Source organism: Perca flavescens, chromosome 12 (genome assembly GCF_004354835.1).
Source record: "Perca flavescens isolate YP-PL-M2 chromosome 12, PFLA_1.0, whole genome shotgun sequence".
In the NCBI taxonomy this organism is placed as follows: domain Eukaryota; kingdom Metazoa; phylum Chordata; class Actinopteri; order Perciformes; family Percidae; genus Perca; species Perca flavescens.
The window spans coordinates 27,461,626-27,482,605 of NC_041342.1; the positions used below are offsets into that span (position 1 = coordinate 27,461,626).

Here is a 20,980-nt window from a genome sequence, read left to right on the forward strand (position 1 = left end):
ATTAGAGTCCGGATCGGGACAAATTTTACTGTCCGAAGCTGGCCCGCGTCCGACAGAACCGTGATCGAACCCGGCCCGAACCCGACAGGTATTAAGAAATTTGTGTCCGAGCCCGACCCGAGCCCGACACAGTTAAAATCTCATTTTTTTTCCTCTCAATGACACATGTAGTCTACGTTTGTTTGTGTGGAAAGCTTTTGTTAAGCAACTGTAGGAAGGCATTCGGAAATGTCAACAGATGAGCGCATCAGCGCACACGGGGCAACAAGCGCACGTTAATAAGCTGTTGCCTTATCGCGTTGATGTGACCGAGCCCGAACCGACCCTGACCATAATTTCTAAATATCTGTCCGAACCCGGTCCGGCCCTTCGGGTACCGTCGGGACCCGTCGGCCTTGGGTTGGGTATCCATGCCTTAGTGCGTATACCTGCGTATCACGTAGACTGCACCACTGGACGGATATAACAGGATTGGCCAGAGTAGACCACTTTTATTACTCAGGTCCAAGTAGTGTTACTTAAGTAAAGTTAGTATGCAAGTAACTGTTTTACTGTTTGATTATTTCCTCTTTTAATATCATGTCCTGGTGGTAAAAAAAAACATTGAAACACCAACGTCTTGTTGCTTCACCTGGTCTGTAAGCATTTTGGCATGAAATGTTATGATATCCTCCACAAGCCCAAATATTTCAAATGTTGTGAAAAAAACTTAGTTGTGACTTTTAAACAGTGTACCACCTCTTCTAATAGAATATGTAGGCTAGACAGGTTTATGGAGTTACCTGGAAATGGCAACACAAAAAAAGGAGTTCTCCAAACTTTGCATATTCCAGCAATGTGCTGCTCTAGAACAGCAAACATCAAAGGGGAAAAAGAGTGGAGCTCACTGATGTTTGCAGCCTCTAATAGCGGAAACTCACTAATGTTACCGTGTCGTCACAGTAAGGCATGAAGCAAATACATGTATGGTTAACCAGGGGTACTTAAAGATGACCTCAATTATGCGTTTTCTAATGCAAACTATGTTCTTTTAATTAAACAGATGAATGAATGAAGAGGGTATGCAATGTAGTACATGCATCAATACAACTATCAAGTTGCATTTGCTGTAGCGTGAAAAGCAGCTCCCACTGCTTTCCTCCAAAAAACTCCATTAATGTTCTCTATGTAAATACACTGACCACATTTTTGCATTTAGATCATGGTGTTCTAAAAATACGATACTCAAATCGAGGTCAGCAGTTGATCTATGCCTGAAAAAAAGTCAGTCAGGTCATATTCTGAGGCAACGCTGATGTAGAAGCTGCAAAGTTTGTACTGCTAGGATTTAAAATGTAAAGTAAATCTAAATATACGTTTGATGCATCAAAACTAAATATGAGCAAAAGTGGAATGAGTGAATTCATTTAAAAAATAAATATTATGGGCACCCAGATAGCTCAGTTGGTAGAGTGGGCACCCATATATAGAGGTTTATTCCTCAACCCAGCGGGCCCAGGCTTGACTCTGACCTGCAGCCCCTTTGCTGAATGTCATTCCCCTCCCTCTCTCCCCTTTCATGTCTTCAGCTGTCCTGTCAAAAATAAAGGCCATTAATGCCCCAAAAAATAAAGAATTATTAAAAAAAAGAAACATTATTTCAGCATTCAGAAGTCCCTTTCTGTATTATAGGAGCCACTGTATGTGTCTAATATTTGGGAAATATCCTGTCATACACCTAATCTCTAACCATGTGAGTACATATGTTCATTTTTATAGAAACATGATAAAACACATCTGTAGTATGTTTTGTAAATAGCCCAAAGTCTATGCCTCTGTCGAGATGAATGCAACTTTAATTATTCTGCTCATAATATATAGTTCAGTCAGTGTATAGTTATGAATTTATGAGTTCAGCTCAAGTTAAGTATAGACAGCGCTCTTGTCCTTTTTGAAGGATTCAACTAATTATGTAAGAAGTTTCTGGAAAAACTGCCAGTCTTTAGGGGATTATGGGCTTATCTCAAAACTAAAAGCTTACTTTATTAAGAAGCAAATGTAATTTGAGTGTATTGTGATGAATCACTCAATAGTGAAGGAAAAAGACCTGTTTCTACACTTTTACCATTTTACTTGTTCCTTTTTGACAGTATTTACAGATACACATGTGACAATATACACTTTTCATCACTGTGCATAACATTTACACTTGTTGTATACAGCATGTACAGTACTGTATGTCTCCATAGGGTTCACGGTTACTCACAATCAAGACTTTTCCCCTGTTATTACTTTATATATAAAATCAAAATGATCACATGTAGTGGTAGGATTTATACCCTAAGTAAAGTGTTCTCTAAAGTATAGAGCCAGTGTTCTAAGAGATCAATCAATCCACTGTGCAGTGACCGACTTCAAAAAGTACTTTAAGTCTAGTTTTTAATAGAGCCTCTATAGAGACTGCCAAACATAAAATCCTCCCTGCTAACTATTGTGTGAGCAGCGTCAGCGATGTATGATGGATGGTGCGTTTAATGTGGTACAGACACTTTGAAGTGATGGAGATAGCAGCTTACTCGACAGCCCTGGACCCTCTGTTTTCCGCTCCGTCTCTCCCAGCCGGCGTCACTGCAGAAGAAAAGAGGGAAAGCGTTGCCGCATTCGCCGGAAGACATCCCAACTTCAACCTTAATGTCTGTCATGTTTGCCACTGAATTAAAGGCACAGAGGAAGAAAGATGATTATTGAAGTTGTTGTTGCGAGAAATCATGTGGGATTTAATGAGAGGATCTTCACTTAGATGTAAGTGACAGACAGGGGCACTGCACAGAAAAAAAGGCATCTTAAGGGAGGAGAGATGTTCCAGACAGCGGTGTTCACTGCTACATGTGACAGGCAGTTGGAAATCCATCAATTCTAATTCCAGCTGTGACAGAGACTCTGACAGTGAGTATATATATATATATATATATATATATATATATATATATATATATATATATATATATATATATATGCAAGGGTTAACTGATTAATGTTTTTGTTTGGTTTTTGACAGGATATTTTATTATATTTATACACAGGATCAAAAAACACCAATATCGTAGCGAAAATAATGTTTAATTCAAACGATTCACAATGCAAACTGAATATAGGATTGAGAGAACATTGGATGCTGCACTATAAGACAATTCAATAATCTCAAGTATAAACATCAGGCAGGGTACCAAATATGTACACTCTGAGATTTGCATTATCCCCACAAAGGAAGGTGAATGTTATTACAAAGAGACTGGCTCAGAATCCAAATCAGACAGTTTCCAGTGACGGCTTCTCAGATGGTTCTGTGTAACAAACCATTTGGCATGTGAGGTTAATATTTAGTTGAGAGATTTCTGTAATTTGAATGGCTGCTTATAGTTTTTAAAATAAAAACAACAAAATATGCCATCTCTGAAAGTTAGGGGACGTTCGTAGCCTGGGAAAACCCTGACGAACTTCCGGCAAATTTGAGATTTGCTCTGCAAGTCAGTCTGGCCAAGAGCTCATTCAAGCCCATTTCCAATTTTTCCAAATCGAGGCACCAATCACAACCGTTGAGGCGGGCGTTACACGATGACGATAGCACAGCGACGGCAAGCAGCTTTTGTTGGTCTGATTGGTTGAAGGACTATCCAATTGCGCCCAGTCAATTCATCCAATAATTGTCTGATAGTTGGGTTTCATTTTGGACCGAGTGGCCGACATTGTTATCCCTAGAGCCACAATACTAGCTTTGCTAAAACCAAAAAGCAGTTGAGTTTGGTTGACTTCTCTCTCCACTACACTGTACTGCGTATGACTGTTCAAATCCCGGCTCAGACTTTTTTTTTTTTTTTTTTAAAACCCATGTCCTTGTAGGGAGTTAAATGAACAGGCCTCAGCCAGCCAGTCAGTCACTTAGCTGTCGCTTCTGCTTGATGATGTCATCAATCACTACCTCAGCCTAGAGATGGAGATTTCAGGACGGCGAAGTGACCCTTTATGGGGAGGATAGATTTTAAGTGAGCCAAATTGTCCATAAATGTGGGACGTGGAGTCATAAATGTCAGGAAAAGGAGGAAAACAGACAGACAAATTCCAAAGCGTGATGGCAGTGGGTGGGAGGGGGGGGGGCTAGGACGAAAGAATGCTCAGGGAGTGTTAAAGGCAGAGTGAGAGAGCAAAGCGGGAGTGATTTGAAAACAGAGAGAAATGGGGGGGGGGGGGGTTGGTGGAAGTTTATGAATGTGTATGTGCCACTGTGTGTGAGTCAATGATTGATAGAGGGAAAGAGAGATGAAGACAGATGCAGGACAGAGGGAAGGAGAGTATGTTGAGGCATACGGAAGCATTGATCTAACTGGCGAATGGTCACAATGAGTCTCACTGCATGGCTCTTTCAAACAGAAATCACATGGGAGATTCTGATGAGCTAACTCTATTAACAAGAGGGTGTCAGATGAGGTGATCTGCCATCTCAGCAGCCATATTGGAACACAGATCGGTTTTATTTCCACATTTACAGAAATAGAGATAATGGCATTTTGTGGGTTTTGACTGAGATCTGATTAGCTGGTCTCTGATCGATTTTGTGTTTAGCTTTTAAATGATGAGTCCACAAACGTTTGTTTTAAATTCTAGCTGAGTTTCCAAAGATCAATCTTTTGTAAAGAAAATGCGATTAAAGTTGCAATGTCTTTTGTATTTTTGTTGCAATGAAGTTGCGAGAGACAGTGAAAATTGCAAAAAAAAGAAGTTTTTTTTGTTGGTATACTTCTTTCAATATAAAAGATGAAACTTGTTTCGGGGGAACTAAAACTACTCTTGGCTGAGTTTTCACCTTACCAAAAAGGCTCAGGATGCTGCAAATATGAAAAAGGCTGGTGGATTTAAGACAAAGAAATAATAATTTATTGAATGAATCAAGATTAACTAATGCAATGCATTAATCAAACATTACTGGTGATGGTGCAGTGGATACGACACATGCCTTTGGTGTGGGAGACTTGGGTTCAATTCCCACTGCGATACATAAACCAATGTGTACCTGAGCAAGACACCTAGCCCCTAGTAGCTCCAGAGGTGTGTGACCTCTGACATATATAGATCAATTGTAAGTCGCTTTGGATAAAAGTGTCAGCTAAATGACATGTAATGTAAAAATAAGTATCTGTGTAGAGACCACAAGTTCAACAATTACAAATCTCCATCGTCGTGCAGGCCTGTTCTGCCTTTTACTTGCGGCTATTTAGGAGCTTAATAGACACTGGGATGAATGAGTTTTTGAAACGGTTAAGTCTAGCCTGGGTAAACCCTGAAGAACTTCCGGCAAATTTGAGATTTGAGAACCAGTTACACTCAGTTACAACTGAGAAAGGTCTGGTGTCAACCAGACTAGGTTAAGTCTGCAGCGAGGAACTTTAAACCTCCTACCTGATGGCAGCGTCTCATGTGTACAGAAAGTGAGACGTGTCGCTAACGATTCTATTGGCTTGTCGCAAAGAAGCCTGTTCATAAATACTTAGCATGGATAAGTGCTCTTTAACACCAATGATCTTCCAGGCAGTATGAATCAATCGGAACAGTTTAGTTTTCAAATGCACAAGCTGTAATACCATACCTGACCAGGCTCTCCAGGACTGCTTGATCAAATATCAACATACATTTTTTTATCGACACCATGAATTTGCAAACGACTTAAGAAATGCAACCGTTGCTGTAGTCTGCAACAGAGACTGTCGACATGTGTGACCTGTGGGCACCGACTCCCCGAGGGTCAAACGTCATCTCTTCAGTCTTGGAAACGTTTAGAACAAGGTAATTATCATCGCACCAATTCACAAATTTGGACATTTCTGTCAATGGCTTGTTGATCTTTACATTGTTAGTTCATTTCCTATCCTGGCCTGGGCCACACATTCATACGGTTTGATAAAGTACTTATTGGACTTTAACTTATTATTGCACTTACAATAACGAGTGTAGCTATCCTCAATTTAGGTCATTGTTTACTTCTCATCTCCGGTTTTTCCTGCATCAATCGTGTGTGCACGCGTCAGTCGCGGAGGGAACTGAGCGGCAGACCCACCCGCTGCAGAGTGCCGACAGGAAACAGCAGCAGCTTTCAGCGACTTTAGAGTGAAAAATCCTTACAGTGGACTTTGGAGTGAAAATGTATACAGGTTGGCAGGATGGTCTGAAATGTGAGATGTTCGAGTTACACACGTCTTCATATCAGAAAACAAGGCAAGGCAAGGCAAGGCAAGGCAGCTTTATTTATATAGCACATTTCAGCAACAGGGCAATTCAAAGTGCTTACATAAAACATTAAAGAGCAGTTAGAAAACAATTAAAAAACAATAAACAAATTAAAAACATTAAAAGACAAGAATAAAATTGATAGTGCAGTATAAGAATAAAAGTTACAGTGCAGTATAAGAAATTAAAGTTAATAAAATAGATTATTTAAAGAAAAGCAACATCAAAAAGATAGGTCTTTAGCTTAGATTTAAAAGAACTGAGAGTTGCAGCGGACCTACATGTTTCTGGGAGTTTGTTCCAGATATGTGGACAAAATGAATTCAGCAAAAATTGACGTGTGTTACGTCAACCCGTTCTCACTCCCGCTTGGGAAAGTCTGGCACGTGGGACTACTGTGATTGGTTGAAGTCGCGGGAAACTCCGGTTATTGGTCAAATTTGCGTGTTGCACTAAATTCACGGTGATTGGTTGAATTTGCGTGAATTGTTGAATTCCTGAGGGGACTGAAAGATACAACGTACAGTATGTTAGGCTGAATTCAAGGAGACATCTCTATGAGTCCAACATATCTAGAAGGTTGCTCTTTGGCATTAAGGCATGGAATTCAATAGCAAATGCAAAACAAACTAAAAAAGATGCACACAAAAAATTAAAACTAAATGAAAGCTGAATAATACAAACTCATTGAAATTGTGAATAGACAAAAATATACTATTCCAAAATTAAAATGAAAACAAAATTGAAAGCTAAATCAATAGAAATTAAAACATTTTTTAACTTCAATGTCAGGAAGTCAACATATTCATGTTGATAACTTATATAGCAACTCATTTGCCTTTGCATGATTCTTCATTTAAAGCATATTCTGTCTCTGAAAGCAGCTGGAGAGACACTTTTGTTCGGTCGGAGTAAAGGTTTACTGAGCAACTTTTCCATGGCATGCATTAGTTTGAGGTTTAAATGGTGGCATTTGTGTCTTTTGTCCTTCAAGCAACGAACTCTGCACATTCAGTTCACTGTAGCTTTTAACGCTTTGTGAAGATCGGTAGAGGTGACATGAAAAAAGCACTAAAAACAGACCAGCTGAGGAATGTGTATCCAACAAACAGAGTCATAACAAAGTTAATGTTGCCCTACTAATTACTACTCATGTCCATACAGAGAGGCGGGAGTAACAGACAGATTAGTCTCGCTTTGCCAGAACCTCCTCCAAAGCACGCTGAAGGAGAGTCTGGCTACTCAACACAGCATTCGGGGATGGGAGGAAAACGTGCACTGGTTTAGTGGCATTTCTTTAAACCAATCAGAATCGTCACGGGCGATGCTAAACTCTGCAGAGCCGCTGCAAAATAGTTGTGCGAGAGAAAACTCAGATTGGACAGATAGTCTAGCCAGCTGTCTCAATTTAACATGCAGAGATCTGAGAGGCAGCCAACAGTGAAGGATACAGACTATAGACAGATAGACAGGTAACAACTCAAGTGAGACAACGAGACAACCCCGACTCGCAAGTCCAGAAGAAAACGATCAGACCGCGGGAAAGAGGCAGACACAAAGAGAATGGAGGAGAGGGATACACCAGTGTGCAATCTGGGATCACTGAGCACTGTAATAGGCTTGAGTCTCATCAGTTGGGCTCAGCTCAGGTTGGCTTGGCTGCAGATTTCCTCTCTGTCTCCCTGCCAACAACAGCACATGGGAATATCATTTTCCAACTGATCCAGAACAATCCTAAAAGGTCTTACTTAGCTGGCTTGGGGAGAAAGGGAAATAATAGGTTTGTGTATCCCAGAGGCTTCATACTGGCAATATTTGCCCAGTGGTTCATAATGGAACTCCAGTTATCTTACCACCGGAACGCTCTTGGCAAAACCCAGCACAGGGTACGAGCTTTGTCCTCTGTGCCGATATTATTCTCAGTGTAATTTACTCAAACGGTGCCCAATCTTTTCATGTTGGAAATTCTACACATACACACTTGTGAAATAATAACCATTTGATTTGATAGCAGCATTTGAATGTCTCTCTTCGGTTTGCCTGGGACAGTAGATGTCCATGTGTCTAGTACAACAAAGTAGGTGCTGTTCTGACTAAGGTAGCCACGCTGTTATACTGAATTAGTTGACTTTACTAGAAATTTGCGTGGAAACCCGTTGCCTTAAACAGTTTAAAATTTTACAGGTGAAACCTAACAGGTTAAGTTGTATTATCACAGAGCGATAAGTTGATGCAGTAGACAAATCAAGTTTACATTAGCAATCATTACTAAAAATCACAAGTAAACATAAATTATTTTTTTCTGGAGTCATGTTGTCTAAAATTGGCATGTTAAGTTAAACATGCAGAGAAACATTACAGATATAAAACATTAGGCTACTTGTAACTACTGAAGAAATAATTTGTTTGTATAAATATTGCTTATTTTCCTTCATGACAGTATGATTTCAATACATTTGTTCCAAAAAAACAGAAAGGAAAACAAACAACAAAAAACATTGCAATTTTCCAATGTACTGCACTGCATGGAAAATTTCATTTAGGAGATAGTTACTGATTTCCACTCTGACTGCCCAGAGCCCATCAGTCCCCTCCCGGGTCTCAGTCAGCGTACAAATATACAGATAAATGTAGATAAAAATGAAAACTAAATCAACCATACAAAACTAAAACCCAGATGACATAAATGCCCACCCAACATTGACAGAATGTTATTAAAAACACACCATAACTAGGATAGAAACCGTTCAGAACGTGTTTTTTTCCCCATGAGGCTTCAGGCAGAACAGTTCAAATGACCCCATCCCTCCCATACAGACACTTAACATACTTAGTTATCTCTGCTTAATATGCTTAATGTGATTTAGTAATGAATATGTTTTTTTTAACAAAACATGAAAGAATAAGTAGGGACCACTAAAAAAAAAAAATTACAGCTAAATCTGGGTTTACAGTGATCAGGGAAAACTTAGCTGTTTCTAAAGTTTTTGAACAGACCATTTAGAAAACATTTAGAACAGCACGAGGTCAGTAAAACCAGGCACATTTTCTTAAATTATAGCTCAGGACTCTTACATTTAAAACTGAATTTCGTCTTAGTCCGGGTGTTCAGCCATGTTCATTTGCAATAATGCAATGAGTCATGTCTTCTGAAACAAACTGGAACTGGAACTACTCCAGTATTGTGTGGACGGAAACAGCATAATTGGCGATATCTGGACCAGAAAAATCAGTATTGGTTACTGATAAGAAATGTTCAGCCAGTGACAAATTTGATGAATGTATTCCACAATAAGTGAATGTTCTAAACATTGTAATAATCACAGACAAAATGATAAAGGCATTTTACTTACTTCTTGACAAATCCAGTTCAATAAAACAGAGATGAGCTTGAAGGACAGTTTGCAGGTTGTGTGAGTTCATGGCCAGATGGCCGGACCTATAAACACATATACCAGCCAATGGCATTGCAAGGATAATTAATAGGACCCATTGACCCTTTGGCTATGTTAATGTGTACTTTAAAAAAACATTTACGGCTCTTTTTTAGGACAGCGAAAAGTGATGTGTGTAATTTTGCAACTATGGGCCTTATAGGGTTAAATGCCAACAAATAAAAAGTCTCAATTGTCTCATTGTATAGTATCAAAATTCTACTCTTCTTGGAAAATCATGGAGTACGATGTAGGGGTTTCTCAGAATGGGTTAAAAGAAACCTGCATCACACAATGACTACGTTTACATGCACATAATATTCTGTTTTTTCGCCCTAATTCCGAAAAAGAAGATATTCCAACTAAGCTGTTTACATGGCTAATGAAAGTGAATATTCCACTAATATTCCCATTTACATGTAGCCGTTAAAAACAGAATTTTTACCAGCGGCGGCGGACTTGTTGGACCGTGCGAACACAGCGTCTATCATTCCTTCAACCAGCTTCTTGAAAAGGTTGCCGTAGTGATGTTTGTGCATATCCAAAAACCTGTTGATATCCAAGTCTTTGATAATGTTTAAAAGTAGCTGTGTTTCTCCTTCTTATCGGGTCTGCAGCCTTGCAAACTGTTGGCTGATTGGTTTGTGTACAGCAACCATAACAACCCAGATTGAGACTCAAATTCCGAATGCACTGTATACATGTCCAAACAATGCCTCTAAAACCCGAATAATACCGGAATATCCCACGTGTCTTAATCGGAAAATGCTATATGCTAAATGCCTTATTCGCGGAATATGCTGTTTACATGACCTGTATTAAATTTGGAATATTGTCATATTCGGAATAATAGTGGAATATTGGTGTGCATATAAACGTACTGAGTGAGGGCATCTAGTTTGAAAAATGTTGGCAGGCAGGTCAGTAAAGTGTATGCCTCTTTAACATATTCATTTTGTATGGCTCTAACCTGTGGGACCTGCCATCTAAGGCTGTTCAATGTACTACATTCTATTGAATTTATTACATTGCATGTCCATGCTTAGTTCCATTAAAAATAACATTGATTCAGATTTTTTTTGTTAGGTTTGTGTAAAATGACAACCTTGTTTGGTTTTGACACAAACTTGCTGCAACAGCTGCAGAATTTGTTGTGAATTATACCATTATACCAGCAGTTTATTGTGCATTTGTGTTTTTAGAGTGGAGCACCACAGAGATAGAGCCTCTCACCATTTTACCGCATCCTTGGTCTATTCAGCATGTGATGCTTTTAAAGAAAGAATTACGACGTCAGTGAAAATGCCCATCTGTATGTGACACCATACTGTAAATCGTAAGATAACTAGTGTTTCTAAATGACAATGACTACTGTGATGAATACGATGAGCTTCTAATGGTGAGTTGAATGAGTATGACTGCAGATTGAAGCACAGGTGTTTACTTTGGATTGGCAATTCATTAGAACATAATAGCTTTTTTTGTATTCAAATGACACATGAAACTCCCCCATTTACTCACTCATTATCTCTGCATGCCACTGGGGATAAAGTAGACTGTGGTGAATAAGTTTGCAATGCTCAAAAAACATATTGTTAACATATAAATGACTTGAGAGCCTTTCATTTTGATCTGTTTTCTGTGTCTTCAACCTTCCCTTTCTCTGATTCTGTTCCCCCTCTGTGCAGATGAATTCAAAGCCCTCCTGAAGCGCTTGCCCACAGACCGGTTTTTGAACGTGTCCATGATTGCCAAGTTCTGGTCGGCTGACTTGTCCCTCCAGAAGCGCTATGCCCAGCTGGAGTCCAGCACTGCCCTGGTCCTGAGCAAAGCCCAGAAGGTCGTCAGGAAACTGTTCACCCTGAGCAAACGCTGCCCCAAACATCCTCGCATCAGTCTGCCCAGAGAGAGGTAAATCACTGGGATACATTGACAGAAACCAAAAATAAAGAAGAAGACATCATTTGTGATTACTGGGAGTTTTGCCTGCTGCTTTGTGCCAATTCATTACAGCTGTAGGCTCTCTAACAAAACCACCCCAAGTGGGAAAACCAAGCTCAGATTTGAATTTAGCAAAACCCCAAAAGGTATACAGACAGAAAGGTCGGAAAGATGCCAGTGGTCTACACAATTGCATTCTTTTAAGCTGATTCCCATCCAAAACATGTATTTGTTGATTGCTGGCATTGTGATTTCAGCTTTGGGCTACGTCTGCTGCCAACAGATTGTACAGTAGTAAATATGTCTAACTGTTTAAAGCTTCGGGCATTTTGACAGAGTAGTAGCAACACGACATAGATAGCTGTACCTGAATTACTCATCTGTATCAACTGCCCACAACACTCCCAGGTGGAATGGCCTAGAAACAACTTCATGCAAAAGGAATAATCATCAACATTTTATATAAGCGATATCTCTTTAGACACTGTAAAGACTCAAGCAGTCACGATCGCATCAAAATCGCTATTTCTAACACTAAGAAGGCTCGACACAACATGAAACTTTGATCGAAGTATCACCAGGGGCTCTACACATGAACTTGAGCATTGAGAACATTGTTTGTGTACACAGAGTTTACTAAAAAGAGAGGTTTTCAACAACTCACTTTAGCTGTTGGTTTTTCCGGTCGCCGCCATCTTGCCAGTCAAAAAAAAGTCTATCTCCAAATGCAATGTAACAGGGAGGAGAGTAAAGATGGAAAGCTCCTGAAGCTTAGTTCCATATATATGCACGGATAATTTGTTGTTTTGGCGTTAGTGAAAAACAATATTGACCTTGTAGTTGAAAAAGGAGCCTCATATAAAAATGACATTTCCTCCTCTGGAGTCTGTTCATTCGCAGATCAACACTTTTTGACTGGCAAGATGGCGGCGACCGGAAAAACCAACAGCTAAAGTGAGTTGTTCAAACCTTTTTTAGTAAACTCTGTGTACACAAACAATGTTCTCAATGTTCAAGTTCATGTGTAGAGCCCCTGGTAATACTTCGAGCAAAGTTTCATGTTGAGCCTTCTTAGTGTTTTAATAGCGATTTTGATGCGATCGTAGAGTGCCTCTATCACTCTCATTCAAAAGGCCATTTGACCGAAAACGAGAATACGGTAAATCTTAAAAGTGGCGGTTTCCGTCCTAATTATGCTTTTAAACGAAAGTTTGACTTGGGTACATTCACAAAAAGACCCTAGGTTGCATTTTGGCGAGAGTTATGCATAGTGCTATGGCTGGTAATTACACTTAATCAGACTCTACGTTCTCAGTTTTGGTTTACACAAAACTTCTGACCATTCAAGGTTTTTACGTTAATGTTTTTTTTTCACTTACCTAGTCTGAAATGTACTTGCCCTAGTCAATTTTTACTTGCCCCTGTACAAATTGTTTTAATTTATTAGTGATTATCAAAAAACAACAAAGACTAAAGTTAATTGTCATGTTGAATCCTAATTCAAGTTAATGAGCACACAAAGAAATTTGGGAGCACAGTAAAATGACAGAAAATGCAGAAAAATGTTGACGGCTGCGTTGATCCCGATAGAAGATTTGTTTGATAAGTCTGTTGTCGGGCATGTTAATTCCTCATTCTCAACTTTATGCTTCACATGGCTCCCATCCTACGTCACCACATGCTGTAAGTTTTGGGGCCATTTTATGCACAGACAGAAAACGGGGCATAGCTCGGTGCAGAATCTGATGTAATTCCCAAAGATATTGGGCAAAGTTTTTTAATAAATAAATGTGCAGGTTTTGGGAAACATACTCACTGCCACTGCAGCTGAGCAGATAAATAAAAAAAGCACCACTGTTGTTGATACCACCATCTACTAATAATTTGACAGGCTAACTGACTCCCTGAGACTGAGCAAAGTACCCCTACAAGCTTCACTCAGCTGTCATTACGTGGCAGTTTGGTTGCTGTGCCGAAGGGAGAAATGAAGAAAAGCTTGTGAAAAGCATGTGTTAAGGGAGGGAAAGGAAGCTGAGTAGAGAGATGTGAACAGCCAGAGAGAGAGAGAAAACCCAGGAGAAATAAAGGAAAGAAAGTAAGAGAATGTGGGAGATGGAAGAGAGATGTGATCGCGGGATGGAGACTAAGACAGAAAGAAAGGGAAAGTGTAAAAGAGATGAAGGGTCTAGTTACCAATGGTGAGAGTCTTTGTGTGGTTAGGTACGTGGAATTGAGGCATGCTGTAATCAAGTCCTCTCCCAGACTGACAGCTCGGCACTTGTTTACAGAGGACTTTAATTTCCCTGACAGTCCTTTCACTCTATACCCATTACTTCATCCCCCCCTTCTCGCACTCTACCTCACTTTCTGTCTTTATTTCTCTCCCTCAGTCCCCTTTGTGTTGCTTTGCTATCTCTCTCTCTCTCTCCGTTTCACCTCTGTCCCTCGGAGTCTTAACCCAGTTTGTACCAACAACAACAAGTTATCAGGGGCTGCTCAGCTGCAAAAGCTCCATATTTTCTTCTGCAAAAATCCATTTGTTTTATCATCATTCATTTTTGTCTATTTACATAGGCCTGGGGGTAAGGAATTGCTGGAGCGTTTGGGCAATGCTGTGTGTGCTTTCCTGAACTTAGCCTTGGGATAGAATCTCTGCAGAGCCAATTTTCAGTCTGAACTTGTCGTTACCGCACCAAAGTGGATGGTAATTTATTTATGTCTGCTTTTTCATCTCTGCTGCAGTCATACCAAATACCAACCCTTCTAGAATAAAAAAGGTGTCAAATTGCAACAGATAAACAATCCAATTTTTTTTGTAATTTGGAGCGGACTGTGAATTACATTTTCACCTATGGAAAATGGGATGCAAATGGTGTAAACAGCAGTGTGGTCTAGGGAAATCCTCATTTAGGCCCCAACTTTAGTTTTTAACTCAGTTTATGCCTCTGAGAACGTACGGGTTGGATGAGAGAAAGGAAGGAGCAGATGGAATGTAAAATGGGGGAAGGGCGCCACCACATAACTACCAAATGGTTCCTTTTTTAGGTACCACCTCAGTGGAGGTTCCAAGCAAGCTGAGCAGACACTAGAAGGTGGAATTAAAACACTGCAGACAACTGATTGGTCAAAGAAAACCATCTCTAGCGTGACATAGGACATCCTCCACAAAGTTTTTTTTCTAAGCTACAGTCAATAGCAACCGCAATGTTTTTCACTCACCCCAGATAAAAATGGCAACCCTGCAAAACTGCGCCATACATTACGTCGTACAATTGACAAAGTGCAAGCGTTCCTCTGTTTACAATTATAACTCAATCCCGGAAGTAGGATTGCTCCATTGCCGACGGAAATTCAGCCGGATTTCACTCATTTAGGCCGGATACCCGTTGCCTTGGGCTTTCTTTGTGTTGGCATTTTAAACTCCGGTCGATTTATGAGGACTATGGTTAACCTTTTCTCAGATCTCTGCAGGGTAAATCCAGACAGCTAGCTAGACTTTCTGTCCAATCTGAGTTTTCTCTCGCACAACTAAAACAACCTTTGAACGTACACATTTTCCACCAAAACAAGTTCCTTCCTGAGGCTGTTTTGCAGCGGCACCAATCACTCCAACGATTGTGATTGGTTTAAAGAAATGCCAATAAACCAGAGCACGTTTTTCTCCCATCCCAGAATGCTCTGTGGACTAGCTAGACCCTCCTTTGCAGTGCTGTGGAGGAAGGTCTGGCAATGCGAGGCTAGTTAAACAGTTACCTACCCTGTGTTCTGTGTTGGAATATGCTGGACTGGGTACACAAGTCATGTTTTGCTTTTTTTCTCCCCTTTGCAGGACTGTTAGGTTTTGGTTGAACAGGGCTCAGTCTCTGCTCTACTGCAACGAGCACGGAGTGCTGGGCTCCTTCTCCGAGGAGGTGAAGAGCTGTAGCTGCCCTGCGGAGCAGCCCACCTGCCAGGGAGTCATTCCCTGCGTTGTGGGCACCGCCTCCACCTCCTGCTCCTCCTGTGGCACTGACAACGCAACCCGCTGCGGAGCCTGTCACCACGGCAACCTCCTCCACCTGGGTTCCTGCAGGCCAAGCATCGCTGCATCCCAGGATCACTACCTGAACTTTGACCTGGACCTACCTGATGCTGAGGTTTCTCAAAGCTTCCCATATATGTATTCCAATCGTTGTGCACCAAATAATACAGTACCTCTGATTACACTAAAGATCATAAAGTCAAAGAACACATTGGTACTGGTTTATTTGTGCCTAGACAGAAACATACCTCCAATAGGAATATCAATGACAATGCATTAAAATACATCACCACATGGCAAACTGAATGTTAGTATTGTACTTCTATATGGATGCTACAGTGCTGTGAATGCTGCAATCTCTGACAGAAACCAAAAATTAAATATGACACTATAATTTAGCAATGTGAGAATAGAAGCTTCTCAGAAAGGTACTAGCAAAACAATATAAATATGTACAGTAAAATATTTAATGCATTCCATTATTGATTCCTATTGATCTGATTCTTTGTTCATTTTTATGATTAACTTCCTTTTGATCGCTGGGCAGAACAACTTGCTATTCAAATATTGCTTTAAAAAGTTGATGTCAGTATTTTTCTATGACATTGATAGGCCACTCCACAGAGTTTACACATAAAGGTTAGTTACTCTTAATGAGGAGTACTACTCAGTTACTGAAAAAAAGTTGTAAAACTTTGTACCATCTGAGAAAGTAACCTTAATCTTAACACAACCGAAAGCCTTTATTACAAACAGGAAGACAAATGTATAATGCTGTATATGTATATTTGAGAACCGGTATATAAGTGATCTGTCTGTTAGCTGTCTACCTGTTAGAGTGAATGTGATCTCACAGTTCTTTAATCTCTCTTCAGGTGAAGTACCTGCTCCAGCGATTGGACAGTCGAATCGAGGTCCACGCCATTTACATCAGCAACGACGTGCGCCTGGGAAGCTGGTTCAATCCTGCCTGGAGGAAGAGAATGTTGCTGACGCTCAAGAGTAACAAAAACAAGTCCAATCTCATCCACATGCTGATGGGCATTTCTTTCCAGATATGCTTGACTAAGAATTCAACTCTGGAGCCCGTGCCTGCGATTTATGTGAATCCTTTCGGGGGGAGTCACTCAGAGAGCTGGTTCATGCCAGTGAACCAGCCTGACTTCCCTGACTGGGAGAGAACTCGACTGGACGCCGTCGTCACGGCGCAGTGCTACAACTGGACACTGTCTCTGGGCAACAAATGGAAGTCCTTCTTTGAGACGGTGCACATCTACCTGCGAAGCCGCATACTCACGGATGATCCAACGGCGAATGAGACTCTCTTCTATGAACCATTGGACCTGGATGACCAGACGTCTAACCTGGGGTACATGAAGATCAACACGCTCAAAGTGTTTGGATACAGCATGCACTTCGATCCTGAGGGCATCAAGGACCTGATTCTCCAGCTGGACTACCCCTACACGCAGGGTACGCAGGACGCTGCCTTTCTGATGTTGTTGGAGATGAGGGACCGGATTAACCGACTGTCTCCACCAGCGCCGCAGCCGCTGGACCTGTTTTCTTGTCTGTTGCGCCACCGGCTCAAGCTGTCGGCCGGAGAGGTGGCACGCATCAAGGACTCTCTGCAGATGTTCAACTCCAAGCTTCCCAACGCTTCTCCTGAACCTGAGCTGGCCCTGCTGTGCAGCTAGCTATCTTAGCACACAAGTCAGGTTCAGGAGTGATGCTACTCACACAAAGTGCAGCCATTGCTGCTAGACTGAGCTATGGGAGGTCCTACTAAGTTAGCCTCTTGAACCCAAATCTGGATAATTAGGACAACCTAACTCTAAAAGGCTGACTAGGCTAGGCGTTTCTTACGGTCACTCTTGGCTGGATTACTGGTGTCACATGGTGTTTGTTTTTTTTTAATCAGAAATTGCTACCAGAGCCCTTTGATGAACATTGAAGTCATGTTGTGGACTTTTGGGAGACCAGCTGATACTTGGACTCTCTTTCGGAGACTCTATTGTACTAGCCTGGAGGCTTACTTTTGCTATTACTGCCCTGCTTTTGGCAAACCCGGATGAAGTTAAGAGACTGGATGAAGTTAAGAGACTATCTTACAACATTGTGATTTTGGAACCTCAAAGAGCCGATGTCATTAGGTATACCTAAGACATCTGCCTTGCAAAAGCGATTTTGATATGTAAAGAGGAACTCTTAAGGGGTCTTCAAAAATGAGTAAATAGAAGAGAAGATTTCCCCTTTTCTAACCCTATTTTCTTTGGCTACAGAACAATCTTGTGGGAAGGGAAAATGGGCTAATATTATATATGTGGTGAATGAGTTGTTATGTTATGCTCAACAGTTTAAAATTTGATAATCCTGACCCATGTAACTGTCTTTGAATATTTCTTTTAATTTCCTGCCTTCCATTTTATCTGGCATTTGAAAACGTGTAAGTATCTATGCTTAACATCCGAGTGAGAAGCCTGTTAGTGATGTTCTGTCCTTGGTGGTGTGTCTATACCAAAAGAAGGTGAACACAAAATGAATTGCGAAATATCTTCAATGTTGAGTTCTTTTATTTTTTTTTGAGCTGAAAATCTTCTGATGTGGTAACAAAAAGGTCTGAGGATATAGCGCTGTAAATAACGCTCCATCTAACCCCAGGTGTGGACAAGTGCACATTGCTTTTTAGATAACCGAGTGCAAAGACCAAAAAAATGTTTATAACAAAACAAACTCATGCCTTATATGGAGAGTCAATGTTAAGATAAGAAGCACATTTAGTTTCCGTGTTTGGTTTTCCAGCGAAAGCTGTATTGCTTTTTATATTTCAATATTTCTACCAAGACAGAACAACCGACACATTCTCCGGAATACGTGATAATGTAGCTTTTCCATGTAAATGCCAGTCACAATTTCTGCAGTTACTTGTTTTGATTTGGTGTTGTGAAACTTTGAGTCACTATTCACAGTGCACACCAGTACCTGCATACTGTAATTGTTCTGCAAAATCCTTCTATCTCCAATTAGACAAACTTTCAGTAACGGATTAATCATGGTGGATTTTAATATGGTTTTTAAAAAACAAGTTTTCAATGGTTTGGTTTAGTCTCAGGTCAGTGAAACAGTTTTCTTTACATGTTGGTCCAATGTCAGCGACTGGAGTTACAAGGTTTCTGCAGGGCACTGAAGGTACTTTTGAGAGCTGCAAACTTACCAGGATGATACTTGCTATGATTCTGCATTTACTTCACTAATTTCTCACTGAAAGTCAGTAAACCTTGTATGTCGTTTTCAGCAGTTCTCCTGTGCTCAGCTTGCTTAAGTAAAAACAAAGTGGTTTATCTATTTGGGATCCTTTTTCTTTGTTTGCTTTCAACTATCACTGTTATAACATGTGTACTATAAAATAACCTATTGATATATATTACAGAACAGGGTGTGTTTGATTTGTTGACAAGTCATATTTAGATTGTGTTACCGTTGTCCTCGCCATGTGAGAACCCGGTCCAGACACAGAGCCAGATTTACTGCAGTGCAAATGTGCGCATGTGGCGGGGAAGATGGTGTTGATACAACACTAGAATTTCGAGGGAAATGCAGCCAAACGCTCCTTGTAAAAGTCTCATCAACAGGAAGAAGTGTTTCTAGCATGAATAACTTCACAGTGTATTAAACATCAAATTCAAGTTAAATGAACAACCCCCCACCACTGTTAAAAAGTTATCAGATTTTTCATTTTCATTGGTAATTATTACTTTATTAGTTTATATTCATAGGTCTATATTTGTATTTCTTCATTTAAAAAAAAAAAAAAACATTATTTACTAACTAATAGGCTACAGTGCAGCTCTCAGGGCTGTAGAAATTGAGTCTCGTTATATAACTACTAATTTTAGCAAAAGACAAAACGTATGCAAAATTGCATCGCTAACTTTTCGAAATCAACATGACCGTACCGATTAACAGTCCTTCCAGAAAAATGCAGAGTTTTTTTGTGATTGTTGCGGGCAAAAATCCTTGATTATGCAGCACGTTTTCTTAAAAAATGCGATGGAATATGCGATGGAATATGCAATTTTAAGAGATGAAATTGTGGAAACTTGATGTTTGATGAAAAAGAGAAAAAAAAAGTGATTCCCCCAACACCCTGCTTTTCGATGATGTTCACGTTGCGTAATTACGTCACTTCATAACGTTCCCATGGCAACGGGAAAATGGCTGCTCTTGTGTGAAGTAAACGCAACATATTTAAACTTTCTGCTAAGATACAGTATATGGGACTTTTTTGCAACGAAAATGCAGAAATTTTGAAATCATGCAAGCCCCGCATATTTTGCGTGGAAATCGGCAATTCATGCGGCGAAAGTGCAGCGTATTTGAAAAAATGCGGCCCCGCATAAATATGTGGACTTTGGCTGATTATGCGTTGAATTATGCATTCACATAATCAAGTTTTTCTGGAGGGACTGGATTAAACTCATTTGCCTGTTTATAGGTTGACCTGGCTAAAACCAACGCAGTTAGTTCACAGGCTGTAGTTTGTGGTGCTGTTGAATTATATTGTGTAATACAGACCAACAACTATATATCAACAACTTTCTTACACAGTTTCAATAAAAAACGGCACATTAGGGCACCTGGGTAGCTCACCTGATAGAGGAGACGCCCATATATAGAGGTTTACTCCTTGACGCAGCGGCCGCAGGTTCAACTCCGCCCTGCGGCTCTTTGCTGCATGTCATTCCCTCTCTTTCTCCCCTTTCATGTCTTCAGCTGTCCTATAGAAATAAAGGCCTGAAAAAATGCCCAAAAAATAATCTTAAAAAAAAACAACTGAACATTAAAACCTCCATGAAGATAGGATTTATTGCAGGAATGTTGTATTACACTGTATTAGATTAGCATTACATTGCTCTGGTTGCGTCCAAAATTCCATACTAACATGCTATTTCGTAGGCTAAAACAGTATGTGTGATTTTTTTTGTATGTCCAAAATCTTATGATGAAACCAATAGTACATGATGACTTAATATTACAGTATTTCCAGCAAACACTGGACACTACGCCGGGCTGATAAGTAACCCACAATGCAATGGGGTAGTAACAACGCATGAAACAGACAAACGGAAAGCAACCAAGGCAACTGTAATGTCAAAAATGTTTTAATTTACATTTCTACATATACAAATCTGTGATTTTGTCACCGGTCTAGATGCTTTCCTTTTTCAGTAATTTAAGCATTATCTGGCGATGCTGCTAGAGCGGAGGTCGGCAGTAGTTACCATGGTTACGCGTCTCCAACGGCAAGGAGGTTCTCAGGAAGTGA

At 40.3% G+C, this 20,980-nt stretch overlaps 1 protein-coding gene across 1 annotated transcript in view; it reads left to right on the forward strand.

Annotated features, from left to right (window-relative positions):
* The window catches only part of brinp2 (bone morphogenetic protein/retinoic acid inducible neural-specific 2), a 123,908-nt gene extending 105,968 nt beyond the window's left edge, over window positions 1-17,940 (forward strand). The window contains exons 6-8 of the mRNA XM_028594345.1: window positions 11,381-11,603; window positions 15,463-15,769; window positions 16,530-17,940. Of these exons, the coding sequence (XP_028450146.1) occupies window positions 11,381-11,603; window positions 15,463-15,769; window positions 16,530-17,351 (1,352 nt within the window). The 3' untranslated portion in view covers window positions 17,352-17,940. The remainder of the gene's footprint in view (window positions 1-11,380; window positions 11,604-15,462; window positions 15,770-16,529) is intronic.
* The last annotated feature ends 3,040 nt before the right edge of the window (window positions 17,941-20,980 follow it).